The sequence below is a fragment of the Saccopteryx bilineata genome, chromosome 1, assembly GCF_036850765.1.
Source record: "Saccopteryx bilineata isolate mSacBil1 chromosome 1, mSacBil1_pri_phased_curated, whole genome shotgun sequence".
In the NCBI taxonomy this organism is placed as follows: domain Eukaryota; kingdom Metazoa; phylum Chordata; class Mammalia; order Chiroptera; family Emballonuridae; genus Saccopteryx; species Saccopteryx bilineata.
The window spans coordinates 365,380,577-365,394,327 of NC_089490.1; the positions used below are offsets into that span (position 1 = coordinate 365,380,577).

General features: G+C 40.4%; 1 protein-coding gene across 2 annotated transcripts in view; it reads left to right on the forward strand.

Annotated features, from left to right (window-relative positions):
- Positions 1 to 13,751, forward strand: part of LDHC (lactate dehydrogenase C) — a 71,499-nt gene that overhangs the window by 47,024 nt on the left and 10,724 nt on the right. For both annotated transcript variants that reach the window (XM_066253859.1, XM_066253860.1), the window contains 2 exons: positions 9,191 to 9,364; positions 11,523 to 11,640. In XM_066253859.1, coding sequence (XP_066109956.1) covers positions 9,191 to 9,364; positions 11,523 to 11,640 — 292 coding nt within the window. The remainder of the gene's footprint in view (positions 1 to 9,190; positions 9,365 to 11,522; positions 11,641 to 13,751) is intronic.

Consider the following 13,751-nt stretch of genomic DNA (forward strand, 5'->3'; position numbering starts at 1 on the left):
ATCCTCAGTGCCCAAGCCAACTTTTGCTCCAATGGAGCTTTGGCCGGGGGAAGGGAAGAGAGAAATAGAGAGAAGGGAGCGAGGGAAGGGTAGAAAAGGAGATGGATGCTTCTCCTGTGTGCCCTGACCAGGAATCGAACCCAGGACATCTACACACTGGGCCGATGCTCTACCATTGAGCCTACTGACCAGGGCCTCAGATATTTTTTATCTTCATTTGGTCAGTTGAATCTACAGATGTGAAACCTGTATATTAGATTCTCAGAACTTGGTTATCTTATATCTGGAAGTTTAAGTTTACCCTTTGGCTGACACATCATCATTATACCCCCTTCCCCAGCCTCTGGCAATGACCATTGTACTCTGTTACTATGAGTTCATTTTTTAAATTTTTTAGTTTCCACATATAAATGACATCATACAGTATTTGTCTTTCTCTGCAAGACTTATTTCACTTAGCATAATGCCTTCAGGGTCCATCCATGTTGTCACAGATAGCAGGATTTCCTTCTTCCATGTGAAAAATTCTACTGTATTTATATGTACCACATCTTTTTCATCCACTCATCTGTATATTGACACCTAGGTTATTTCCATTATCTTGGCTATTGTGAATAATGCTGCAATGAATATGGGAGTGCAGATATCTCTTTGAGATACTGATTGCATTTTATTTGGATGTATACCCAAAAGTGGAATTGCTAGATCATATGGTAGTTCTATTTTTTATTTTTTTTATTTTTTTTTATTTTTTTTATTTTTATTTTTTATTTTTTTACAGAGGCAGAGATAGACAGGGACAGACAGACAGGAACGGAGAGAGATGAGAAGCATCAATCATCAGTTTCTCTTTGCGCGTTGCGACTTCTTAGTTGTTCATTGATTGCTTTCTCACATGTGCCTTGACCGCGGGCCTTCAGCAGACCGAGTAACCCCCTGCTGGAGCCAGCGACCTTGGGTCCAAGCTGGTGAGCTCCCTGTTCAAGCCAGATGAGCCCGCGCTCAAGCTGGCGACCTCAGGGTCTCGAACCTGGGTCCTTCCGCATCCCAGACCGACGCTCTATCCACTGCGCCACCACCTGGTCAGGCTATTTTTAATTTTTTGAGGGACCCTCATATTCTTTTCCATAGTGGCTGTTCCAGTTTACATTTCCACCAACAGTGCAGAAATGTTCCCTTTTTTCTACATCCTAATGAAATATTTCTAAATATTTTCTTTTTGATGCTGTAAAAGGAGTTTTTTACATTTCATTTTCAGTTGTTTATTGTTAGTGTATAGAAATACTATGGATTTTTATGTATTGACATTGTATTATGAAACATTGCTAAATTCACTTTTTTGAGAGAGAGAGAGAGAAAGAGAAAGAGAGGGGAAGGGAGAGAAAGGGTGAGAAGCACCAACTTGTAGTTGTTTTCACTTTAGTTGTGCATTGATTCCTTCTTGGATGTGCCTTGACCAGGGTTGAACCAGTGTCCCTTTGTTCAAGCCAGAACCTTGAGCTTTTCACACCAGTGACTTTTGGGCTCAAGCTGGTGAGCTTTGGGATCGTGTGGACAATTCCTCTGCTCAAGCCAGTGACCCTGCGCTGGTGAGCCATGCTCAGAGCCTGTGACCCTAGGGCTTCCAACTGGCAACCTCAGCGTTCTGGGTTGATGCCTCATCCACTAAACCACCACCAGTCAGGCCTAAATTCACTTTCCAATTCTAGTAATTCTCTTTAAATTCTTATACTATTCTCTCTACATATATTATGTCATCTGAAAATACAATTTATTAGTTTTAATTCTCCCTTTCCAATTTAAGACATTTTCATTTTCTTGCTTCATTTCACTGGTTGAGACCTCTTGTAAAATGGTGACTATAAACAGTAATGAGAGACAAATTTGCATTATCCTGGAGGCTCATTTCATGCCTTCTTTTAGTTGCTTATCAGAAAGCTGGGTCAGCTGAACTGAGCCATTGAACCAGCCCGTGGAGAGTCAGCAAGGTCTTAAGCTGATGTCAGCATTCCCGGCATGCAAGATTTCTTCCGGGGCCCTCAGTATGTACACCTTATCTCCGGAAATGCATACTGCTTACCTGTGCTCCTGGACCTGGCTATCCTTTAATAAATTTCTCGTTAAGAAAACTAGGAAAAATAAAAATAATTAAAAAAAAAAAAAAGCCTGACCTGTGGTGGCGCAGTGGATAAAGCCTCGACCTGGAAATGCTGAGGTTGCCGGTTCAAAACCCTGGGCTTGTCCGGTCAAGGCACATATGGGAGTTGAAGCTTCCTGCTCCTCCCCCCTTCTCTCTCTCTCTCTCTCCTCTAAAATGAATAAATAAATAAAAATAAAAATAATTAAAAAAAAAAAAAAAAAAAAAAAAAAAAAAAAAGAAAACTAGGGATTCCCTTTCCCCTCCAAAGCTAACATAGCTATATAACACAGTGTGGTGGTGGGGCCCATTTTTGTTCTTGGAGGAGTTTCAAGAGAACATTCAGCTTGCCAGCACAGGGAGGCTCCTCTGCACTTGGCCATTTTGTGTACAGAAGATCTCTGCCTAGCCTGTGCTATGGAATAATGAGAGTTCAGTGGAGAGTGTGGCTCTCTACCTCTCTGCTTCTAAGATTTTCTCTGGTAAACACTACTTCTATGTATACCCTCTGCTACTGGTAGTATGTGTCTGTGATACATTGCGCAAGTGCTGAGAGTGGACATGCTTGCCTAGTTTCTTACCTTACCGGGAAGGCATTGCCTTTCATCATTGAGTATGATGTTTACTGTGGGTTTTTCCCTAGAAATTCCCTTCTCTTCATAATTTCAGAGAGATTTTTTCTAAATCATGTATCAGTGTTAAATTTTGTCAGATGCTTTCTTCTGCGTCTGTTGATCTGGTTATAATTATACTAGAAAGCCCGGCGGTCATACGAAATGACCGCTGTTCTAGATATTATAAATTGTAATTAAAATGATTTATGCAGGCCTGACCTGTGGTGGCGCAGTGGGATAAAGCGTCGACCTGGAACACTGAGGTCGCTGGTTCGAAACCCTGGGCTTGCCTGGTCAAGGCACATATGGGAGTTGATGCTTCCTGCTCCTCCCCCTTCTCTCTCTCTCTGTCTCTCTCTTTCACTCCTCTCTCTCTAAAAAATCAATAAATAAAATATTTTGAAAAAAAAAAAGATTTATGCAAAGGTGTCTGCTAATTCAAACTGAATTACCCAGGGCAGGTGGCGAGGACGCCCCTTTGCTTAGTGCCCCATGGGGTTTCCCCCTTCTACTTACTTAATTGCTTAAAGTAGAGTGCAATGAAGGAAACCACTGGTGGTACATTTCTTAAGAGCCACCGCTAGCTCAATAAATAAAGGTGATTTAAATAATAAAATGTTAATTCACATGTCAAAGATCTCTTTGTACACAACATTTCTTGTGTAGATCTTTCCATCATTTTTAAGCTCGCCTTGCAGAGGACCATCAATTATTTTTAATTTTACGTCCGTTCTTTCACGAACTCTTTAACAGGCAACATAAAGTTGACCATGTCCAAATGCAGGCTCAGGTAAAAAAATGCCAACATGCTTAAGCGTTTGGCCCTGAGACTTATTGATGGTCATAGCAAAGGCAAGTTTTACAGGAAATTGTCTACGTCTCAATTGAAAGACGCATTTGCTGTGCGACTGAAGCAAGCCTTGTCTTTCTCTGCTCAGTGGTTTCTTTTTGTCGAGAAAGCCATTTTTGTGCAGCTTTAGCTCCTTTTCTCTCCTCTTCAGTGCTGTATTTTCTAGGAGGCATTCTTAAAAGAAATTACGTTAAGACGTAGTTTTTATGTAACACAGATGATTGCCAATGCAAACAAATGTTCACCTTCCCCCTGACACGCTCAATTTGCGTTCAGCCTTAAATTGTTTCAAAAGCAGATGATTGCCAATGCAAACAAATGTTCACCTTCCCCCTGACCCGCTCAATTTACATTCAGCCATGGCAACTTCACCCCATTGACTAGTACAGTTACGCAAGCAACCAATAAGCTATCGGCGACAGACACTTAAGCCGCATATAATAAAGATAAAGTATCTCTAAAAATGTTTGGGTTAAAGTCTGTTTTTTTATTATGGCAAAATATACATAACACAAAAATAAATTTACTATTGTAATGTGTATTAAGTGGCATTAAGTACATTTTATTTTGTTCAGCCACTACCACTGTGTAGTGTACAGACTTTTTCATCACCTCAAATGGAAATCCTGTACCCATTAAGCAGTTACTTCTCATTCACTGCTCTCTTTATTCCTTGGCAACCAGTTTTGTTTTTTTTTCTGAGTCTGTGGATTTGCCTATTCTGGATATTTAATATAAATGGGATCATACAATATTTATCCTTTTGTGTCTGACTTCTTTCACCTAATGTTTTCAAGGTATCATCCATGTTGCAGCATGCATCAGTCCTGCATTCCTTTCTGTGACTGGGTAATATTATGCTGTATAGATAAACCACATTTCATTTATCCAGCAGAAGTTGATGGACATTTGAGTTTTTCCTATCTTTCACTGTTGTGAGTAATGCTGCTTTGAACATTCATGTACAAAGTTTTGTTTGACCACCTGTTTTCAAATTTTTGGGTATATATCTAAGAGTAGACATACTGGGTCATATGGTATTTTTGTATCTAATTAGTGAGTAACTGCCAAACTGTTTTCCATAGTGGCTGTACTATTTTACATTCCTGCCAACAATGTATAAATGTTCCCGTTCTACCCACCATCACTTGCTATTTTTCATGTTTTTTATTTTAGCTATTCTAATGGATGTGAAGTGATATTTTATTATGATTTTAATTTGCCTTTCTCTAGTGCTTAATGACATTAAGCATCTTTTCAATGCTTTTGGGCCACTTTTATATCTTCTATGGAGAAATGTCTATTCAGGTTCTTTGCTCATTTTTAAATTGGGTTGCCTGTCTTTTGGTTGTCTTATTCAAGAAATAAGAGTTCTTTATATATTCTGGATACAAGACTCTTATCAGATATATGATTTACAAATATATTCTCCCATTCTGTAGGTTGTTTTTTCACTCTTTTTTTATTTTTATTTTTTACAGAGACAGAGAGAGAGTCAGAGAGAGGGATAGATAGGGACAGACAGACAGGAATGAAGAGAGATGAGAAGCATCAGTTATTAGTTTTTCGTTGTGCATTGCGACACTTTATTTGTACATTGATTGCTTTCTCATATATGCCTTGACCGTGGGCCTTCAGCAGACCGAGTAACCCTTTGCTCAAGCCAGCGACCTTGGGTCCAAGCTGGTGAGCTTTGCTCAAACCAGATGAGCCCGTGCTCAAGCTGGCGACCTCAGGGTTGTGAACCTGGGTCCTCTGCATCCCAGTCTGATGCTCTATCCACTGCGCCACCGCCTGGTCAGGCTTTTTTCACTCTCTTGATAGTGTTCTTTGATTCACAAAAGTATTTAATTCTAATGGAGTTCAATTTATCTATTTTTCCTTTTGACACGTGATTTTGGTGTCATACCTAAAAAATCATTAATAAATCCCAGGTCATAAAAGTTTACTCCTGTGTGTCTAGCTCTTATATTTAGGTCTTCAGTCCATTTTGAATTAACTTGTACATGGTGAGAGGTAAGGATCAAACTTCATTCTTTTGTATGTGGATATCCAGTTGTTTTGAGAATAGTTATAGAAGAGATTATTTTTTCCCCAATGAATGTTCATAGCACCATTGTCTAAAATCAATTGACCATACATGAGTGAGTTTATTTCTGGACTGTCAATTCTATTCCATTCATTGATATGTCTCTCCATATTCTGGCATCATTCTGTTTTGATTACTGTAGCTCTGGAGTAAATTTAAAATCAGGAAATGTGAGTTCTTCAACTTCATTCTTCTTTTTCAAGATTGTTTTTACTATTTGGACCCCCTTATGATTTAATATGCATTTTAGGATTGGTTTTCCATTTCTGCAAAAATGGAATTTTGATAGGAATTTAATCAAATTTGTATATCACTTTGGGTAGTTTGCCATCTTAATAGTTTTTCTAACCTATGAACATGGACTGTGTTTCCGTTTATTTTGTCTTCTTTAATTTTTTTCAGCAATGTTTTGTAGTTTTCAGTGTACAAGTCTTGTAGTTCCTTGGTTCAATTTATTCTAAATATATGATTTTTTTATTCTACTGTAAACTGAGTTTTCTTATTTTTCTTTTTGGTTTTTCATTGCTAGTATATAGAAATACAACTGATTTTTGAGTTTTGCAACCATACTGAAATTCATTTATTACCTCTAATAGTTGTGTGTGTGTGTGTGTGTGTAGATTCTTTATGATTTTCACTATATAGGGTCATATCTTCAAATAGACTTTTACTTCTTCCTTGCCAGTTTGGATACCTTCTACTTTTTTTTTCTTCTTGTCTAATTGCAGGTGGCTCACTTTAGATTTAAAGTCACAAATAAGTTGAAAGTAAAAGAGTGGAAAATATATTTCATACACCCAGGAATTCAAAGAAAACTGAAATGGCTATATCAGAGAAATTTGACTTTAACACAAAAATTATTATTAGAGAGAAAAAAGGGTCTTATATAATGATAAAAAGATTAATAAATACAGAAAAAAATTTAACAAAATTCAACATCCAATCACCAATCATGATTTGAAAAAAGAATTTCTCAAACTATGCATAGAAGGAAATTCTTCAGCCTGATAAGATATTTATGAAAAACCCACAACTAGCATCATATTCAATGGTTTCTCCCTGCTAATAAGATCAGGTAAGACAAAGATGCCAGTTTCACCACTTCCATTCAGTATCATGCTGGAAGATCTGGTCAGAGTCATTGAACAAAGATTTATTGGACAAGTAATTTAAATTAATTATTATAAATATGTTTAAAGAGTTAAAGTGAACCATGTCTAAAGAAGTAAAGGAAATAATGAGACATGTCTCACCAAATATTGAATATTTATAATATAAATTTTTAAAAGGAATTAAATAGAAATTCTGAAATTGAAAAGTTAACTGAAGGTCTTAGCTGGTTGACTCAGTGGTAGAGCATCAGCCTGGCATGTGGATGTCCCAGCTTCAATTCCCAGTCAAGGCAGAAAGGAGAAGCACCCATCTGCTTCTCTACCCTTCCCCCTCTCCATTCCCTCTATCTCTCTCTTCCCCTCCCACAGCCAAGGCTCCAGTGGAGCAAAATTGGCCCGGGCACTGAGGATGGCTCCATGGCCTCTGCCTCAGGCGCTAAAAAATGGCTCTGGTTGCAAAGTAGCAATGCCCCAGATGGGCAGAGCATCGCCCCCTGGTGGGCTTGCTGGGTAGATCCTGGTCAGGGCACATGAGGGAGTTTGTCTCTGCCTTCCTTCCTCTCACTAGAAAATTAAAAAATAAAAATAAATTTAAAAAAGAGAAAAGTTAACTGAAATAAAAATTTGGTAGAGGGGTTCAGCATCAAATTGAGAAGGCAGAAGAAGGGATCAGTGGGCTTGAAAGTAGGTTAGTTCAATATTTGTACTTTCTCAGGGAGAGTTTTTGTTGATCATTATTTTTCTTTTGTATGGTCCATACATCCTTGTTTTGTTTCATGCCTCATAATTTTTGTTGAAATATGGACATTTAAAAAATTATAACATGAAAACTGTATACAGATTTAACTCCTGCCTCCCAGGGTTTTTTTTGGTTTTTTGTTTTTTTTTTCATTTTTCCGAAGCTGGAAACGGGGAGGCAGTCAGACAGACTCCCGCATGTGCCCGACCAGGATCCACCCGGCATGCCCACCAGGGGCCGATGTTCTGCCCCTCTGGGGCGTCTCTCTGTTGCTTCCAGAGCCATTCTAGCGCCTGAGGCAGAGGCCACAGAGCCATCCCCAGCGCCCGGGCCATCTTTGCTCCAATGGAGCCTCAGCTGCGGGAGGGGAAGAGAGAGACAGAGAGGAAGGAGAGGGGGAGGGGTGGAGAAGCAGATAGGCGCTTCTCCTGTGTGCCCTGGCTGGGAATCGAACCCGGGACTCCTGCACACCAGGCTGACGCTCTACCGCTGAGCCAACCAGCCAGGGCCCTCCCAGGGTTTTTTGTTGTTGCTGACGCTTGTTACAGTTGTCATTCATTTATTTCATGACTTCAGTGAACTAATTCTGTAAAGTTTGTATTCTTTGCTGTGTGCAGCCACAGATGTCTTTTTTCTATTTGTTAAGTGATCAACTAATGATTAGACAGAACTGTCTTTAAACGTGGAACTAAAAAGTATCTTTCAGTCTTTTCTGGAGGGCTCTGAGTGCATGTTGGAGCATGCCTTCAGCACTCAACTAGCCAGTTTACAATGATGCTCTTCAATTCCTACTTGCACAGAGCCTTCAGGTCAGACAGAGCTTAAGCTTAGGGCATTCTCATTTTTTTCCTGAGCACTCACGTGCCTGCACACTGCCCTGGGTATGCCTGTGGCCTTATGCTGTGTAGGAGATGCTGATAGCTTAGATGAGGCTGTGGTGACAGAGAGGAAATATCTAAGCAATCTTATGAAGTAGAATTAACTGACAAATTATTAAATACAGTATACAGATAGACATATACATTATCTCAAAAGAGAATTTTAAAAAATTGTGATAGTGAATAACTTAACCTTTTACAACCTATGTGAGAGATTATGAATATTTCTTTGTTGATTTGCTTCACTTTGAACTTTGTATTAAATCTGTATTTAACTCTAAGACAATTGATCCATCCAGAAAAGCAAATGGTAAAAGGAAGTTACTATAAATTTTTTTCTTTTTTTCTTTTGTATTTTTCTGAAGCTGGAAACGGGGAGAGACAGTCAGACAGACTCCCGCATGTGCCCGACCGGGATCCACCCGGCACGCCCACCAGGGGCGACTCTCTGCCCACCAGGGGGCGATGCTCTGCCCCTCTGGGGCGTCGCTCTAACGCGACCAGAGCCACTCCAGCGCCTGGGGCAGAGGCCAAGGAGCCATCCCCAGCGCCCGGGCCATCTTTGCTCCAGTGGAGCCTTGGCTGTGAGAGGGGAAGAGAGAGACAGAGAGGAAGAAATGGGGGGGGGGTGGAGAAGCAAATGGGCACTTCTCCTATGTGCCCTGGCCGGGAATCAAACCCAGGTCCCCTGCCTGCCAGGCCGATGCTCTACCGCTGAGCCAACCGGCCAGGGCTATAAATTTTTTTCTAACAAGAAATTGTTCTTTCTAGTGGATCTTTTGACATATGTCGTCTGGAAGCTAAGTGGCTTACCTGCCACTCGTGTAATTGGAAGTGGTTGTAATCTTGACTCTGCCCGTTTCCGATACCTAATTGGAGAAAAGTTGGGTGTCCACCCTACAAGCTGCCATGGTTGGATTATTGGAGAACATGGTGATTCCAGTGGTAAGTATAAATCTATTCTCATTATGTAATCACACTTTTTATCTGTAATGGTGCTTATTTTGTTTAAAGTCTATTTTTTCTGATATTAGCATAGCTGTGTAACTTGTTTTATTGGTATTTCCCTGATGTATCTTTTTCCAGTCCTTTATTTTCAGTCTTTTGCATCATTGATTTGGTTACCACTGATAAAATTGTGCATAGAGCATGTAGCTGTTAAAAGTCAGTGAATGTTTCTCTTATCTGGAGCACTTTCGTTTATTTATTTGTGTGTGTGTGTGTATTTTTCTGAAGTGAGAAGCAGGGAGGCGGCGAGACAGATTCCCGCATGTGCCCAACCGGGATCCCCCCCATTGCTCTGTTACAACCGGAGCCATCCTCAGCATCCAGGCCAACTTTGCTCCAATGGAACCTTGACTGTGGGAGGGATAGAGACAGAGAGAAAGGAGAAGGGAAAGGGTGGAGAAGCAGATGGGTGCTTCTCCTATGTGCCCTGTCCAGGAATAGAACCTAGGACTTCCACAGGCCAGGCCAGTGCTCTACCACTGAGCAAAACAGCCAGGGCCTATTGTTATTTATTAAACAGTATTATTCAGGTATGATTCATATATCATAACATTCACCCATTTAAAGTATATAATTCACTGGTTTTTGGTATATTCACAGAGTTGTGTGGTCATCACCACAATCTACTCATAGAATATTTTCATCACCCTAGAAAGAAACTTCTACTCCAGAACTCACCCCTACCCCAACCCCAAGCAACTGATAATTTACTTTCTGATTTTGTAGATTTGTTTATTCCAGACTTTTCATATAAATAAATTTATAAAATATGTGATATAAACAGTACTTACATCACATTAATCTTTTTCTTTTTTGAACTAAAAACATTTAAGCTTTGAAACACAATTAGAATTTTATACTTTTTACAGTGTTCTCTAACTGTGTCCTATGTGTAAATCTTTTTTCCACAATGGCAATAGACTAGGAATCCTTTGGTCAGTCATTCATTTGTTTATTCAAAGCATTTAATGAGCTCCTCTTATTTTTTTAGAAGGGTCATAGTATAATAAATACTTTTGATTTGACTTAGACAAATAATTTGACTTGTTGGCTTGTGTTATTGTCTTAACTCAGCTTTTTCTCCTAAAAGGTATTAAAGAGAATTTTTCTAGATATATTTTAATTTCTCACATTTAATATTCCATTTTATTTTATTTGTGAGAGAGGAGGATAGAGAAAGAGAGAAAGAGAGGGAGAGGAGTGTGGTAAGAGAGGGAGAAAGAAGCATCAACTTGTTGTCCCATTTAGTCGTGCCATTGATTGTTTCTCATACGTGCCCTGACCAAATCTTGAACCAACAACTAGTGCCCTCGGGATTGAGCCGGCAATCGAACCAGTAACTTTGACTCTCTAGACTGATGCTCTGTCCACTGTGACACCGGCAGGGCTCCATTATTTTATCTGAAAATCAAGCAGTGTATTCTGATTGGTTTAATTTGAATATATTTAGTATTCTATTCAGCAAGATTCTGTACTTGTGCTTTGCTTTAAAATGCCTCTTATGCCTAGTCTGTGGTGGTGCAGTGGATAAAGTGTCAACTTGAAGTGCTGAGGTTGCTGGTTGGAAACCCCTGGGCTTGTCTGGTCAAGGCACATACGAGAAGCCAATACTACGTGTTGATACTTTCGTTTCTTCCCCCCTTTCTCTTTCTCCTCTCTCTAAATTCAATAAATAAAATCTTAAAAACAAAATGCCTCCTATATTATATAATTATAAATTCTACTTCATATTTTTCTAACACATAATTTTGTTTTTTACATTTCCCTTTTCATTCACTTGCAACTTTTTTTAAAAAAAATTATTTATTGATTTTACAGAGATATGGGATTGGGGGAGTGAGAAGTATCATTCATAGTTGATCCACTTTAGTTGTTCATTGGTTGCTTTTCATATGTGCCTTGACTGGGCAAACCCAGGGTTTCAAACCAGCAACCTCAGCATTCCAGGTCGACACTTTATCCACTGCATCACCACAGGTCAGGCTCAACTTACTTTTATATAATAAGGTTGTAATCTAAGTTTATAAAAAAATTATTAAACTCAACTGATGCAGTACTAGGAAGAAAGATTCATTCTGAGATATATTTCTTTTAGTGCCCTTATGGAGTGGGGTGAATGTTGCTGGTGTTTCTTTGAAGACTCTAAACCCTAAATTAGGAACTGATTCAGACAAGGAACAATGGAAAAAAATCCATCAACAAGTTGTTGAGAGGTAAAGTACTCAATTTCTTAATGCATTAATAATCAGTTGTAAGAACAAATGTCACAAAAAATACATAAACGATCCTTGTGTTTTGTGGGATAATCTAACCTTACAAAAATCCTTGAATTGAGATTTATATTATGCATAGCTTTTCTTGGAGGACATTTTTCACAAAGGAAGTCTACTTCATAAGAAATCAGTGTGTTTGAGGGTCACTGTTATGAGCATGGACTTTGGAATTAGGTTACCCAGGTTTGAAACCTGGCTTCACCATTAATTAGTGATGTGATATTATGAAGATATTTAAAATTTCAGAAGCTCAAGTTTCCAGATTTTTTAAATGGGGATAATAGAGCCCATCTTAGTGAACTGTTATGAAGAGTAAATGAATTAGTACATATAAAATGTTTAGAACAGCACCTAGGACTTGGGTTCATCAAGTGACTTGATGGGAAAAAAAAATGAAGCTGATGCAGATGGTCACAAGTTAACTAGGTTTGCTTATAAATGGCGCCTGCCCTGGCCAGGTGGCTTGGTTGGTTAGAGCGTCGATCACTGGTCAGGGCACATACAGGAACAGATCAGTAGTGGTCCTGCATCTCTCTCTCTTCTCCTCCCTGCCTTCCTCTCTCTTAAATCAATAAATAAAAATAAATAAAGTGTCTGAATGTATGAACCAGCCTAACAGCACACGTGGATCTTCTTTCTGCTCTAGCCAAATTAGGTCTTAGTAAAAGTTAGGGAACCTCAGAATTGCTTCTGGCTATTCTAAAATGGAATAGTAAATTTACAGAAGCTCAAGTGTAATGTAATATATTTAGGACAACAACCCTACAGAAATATAAGAATTAATATAAGAATTAGACTAAAAAGGTACACAATATAGCAAAAAAGTGATTACACGTAAGTTTTTATTTTTTTTTTCATTTTTCTGAAGCTGGAAACAGGGAGAGACAGTCAGACAGACTCCCGCATGCGCCTGACCGGGATCCACCCGGCACGCCCACCAGGGGCAACGCTCTGCCCACCAGGGGGCGATGCTCTGCCCATCCTGGGCGTCGCCATGTTGCGACCAGAGCCACTCTAGCGCCTGGGGCAGAGGCCACAGAGCCATCCCCAGCGCCCGGGCCATCTTTGCTCCAATGGAGCCTCGGCTGCGGGAGGGGAAGAGAGAGACAGAGAGGAAAGCGCGGCGGAGGGGTGGAGAAGCAAATGGGCGCTTCTCCTGTGTGCCCTAGCCGGGAATCGAACCCGGGTCCTCCACACGCTAGGCCGATGCTCTACCGCTGAGCCACCGGCCAGGGCAGTTTTTATTTTTTAAATGCCTTTTAGTTTAAATTTTTTTTTTTTTTTTTTTTACTGAAGCTGGAAACAGGGAGAGACAGTCAGACAGCCTCCCGCATGCGCCCGACCGGGATCCACCCAGCACATGCCCACCAGGGGCGAGGCTCTGCCCACCAGGGGGCGATGCTCTGCACCTCCAGGGCGTCGCTCTGCTGTGACCAGAGCCACTCTAGCGCCTGGGGCAGAGGCCAAGGAGCCATCCCCAGCGCCCGGGCCATCTTTGCTCCAATGGAGCCTTGGCTGCGGGAGGGGAAGAGAGAGACAGAGAGGAAGGGGGGGTAGAGAAGCAAATGGGCGCTTCTCCTATGTGCCCTGGCCGGGAATCAAACCCGGGTCCCCCACATGCTGGGCCAACGCTCTACCGCTGAGCCAACCGGCCAGGGCCTAGTTTAAAATTTTTTATTTTATTTATTTATTTATTTATTTATTTAGAGACAGAGTAAGAGTCAGAGAGAGGGATAGATAGAGATAGACAAGAATGGAGAGAGATGAGAAGCATCAATCATTAGTTTTTCGTTGCGACACCTTAGTTGTTCATTATTGCTTTCTCATATGTGCCTTGACCATGGGCTACAGCAGACCGAGTAACCCCTTGCTCAAGCCAGTGACCTTGAGTCCAAGCTGGTGAGCTTTGCTCAAACCAGAAGAAACCCATGCTTGAGCTGGCAACCTCAAGGTCTCAAACCTGGGTCCTTCTGCATCCTAGTCCAACACTCTCTGTGCCACCGCCTGGTCAGGCTCTTTTGTTTTCTGATTATAAAATCACACGGGGCCCT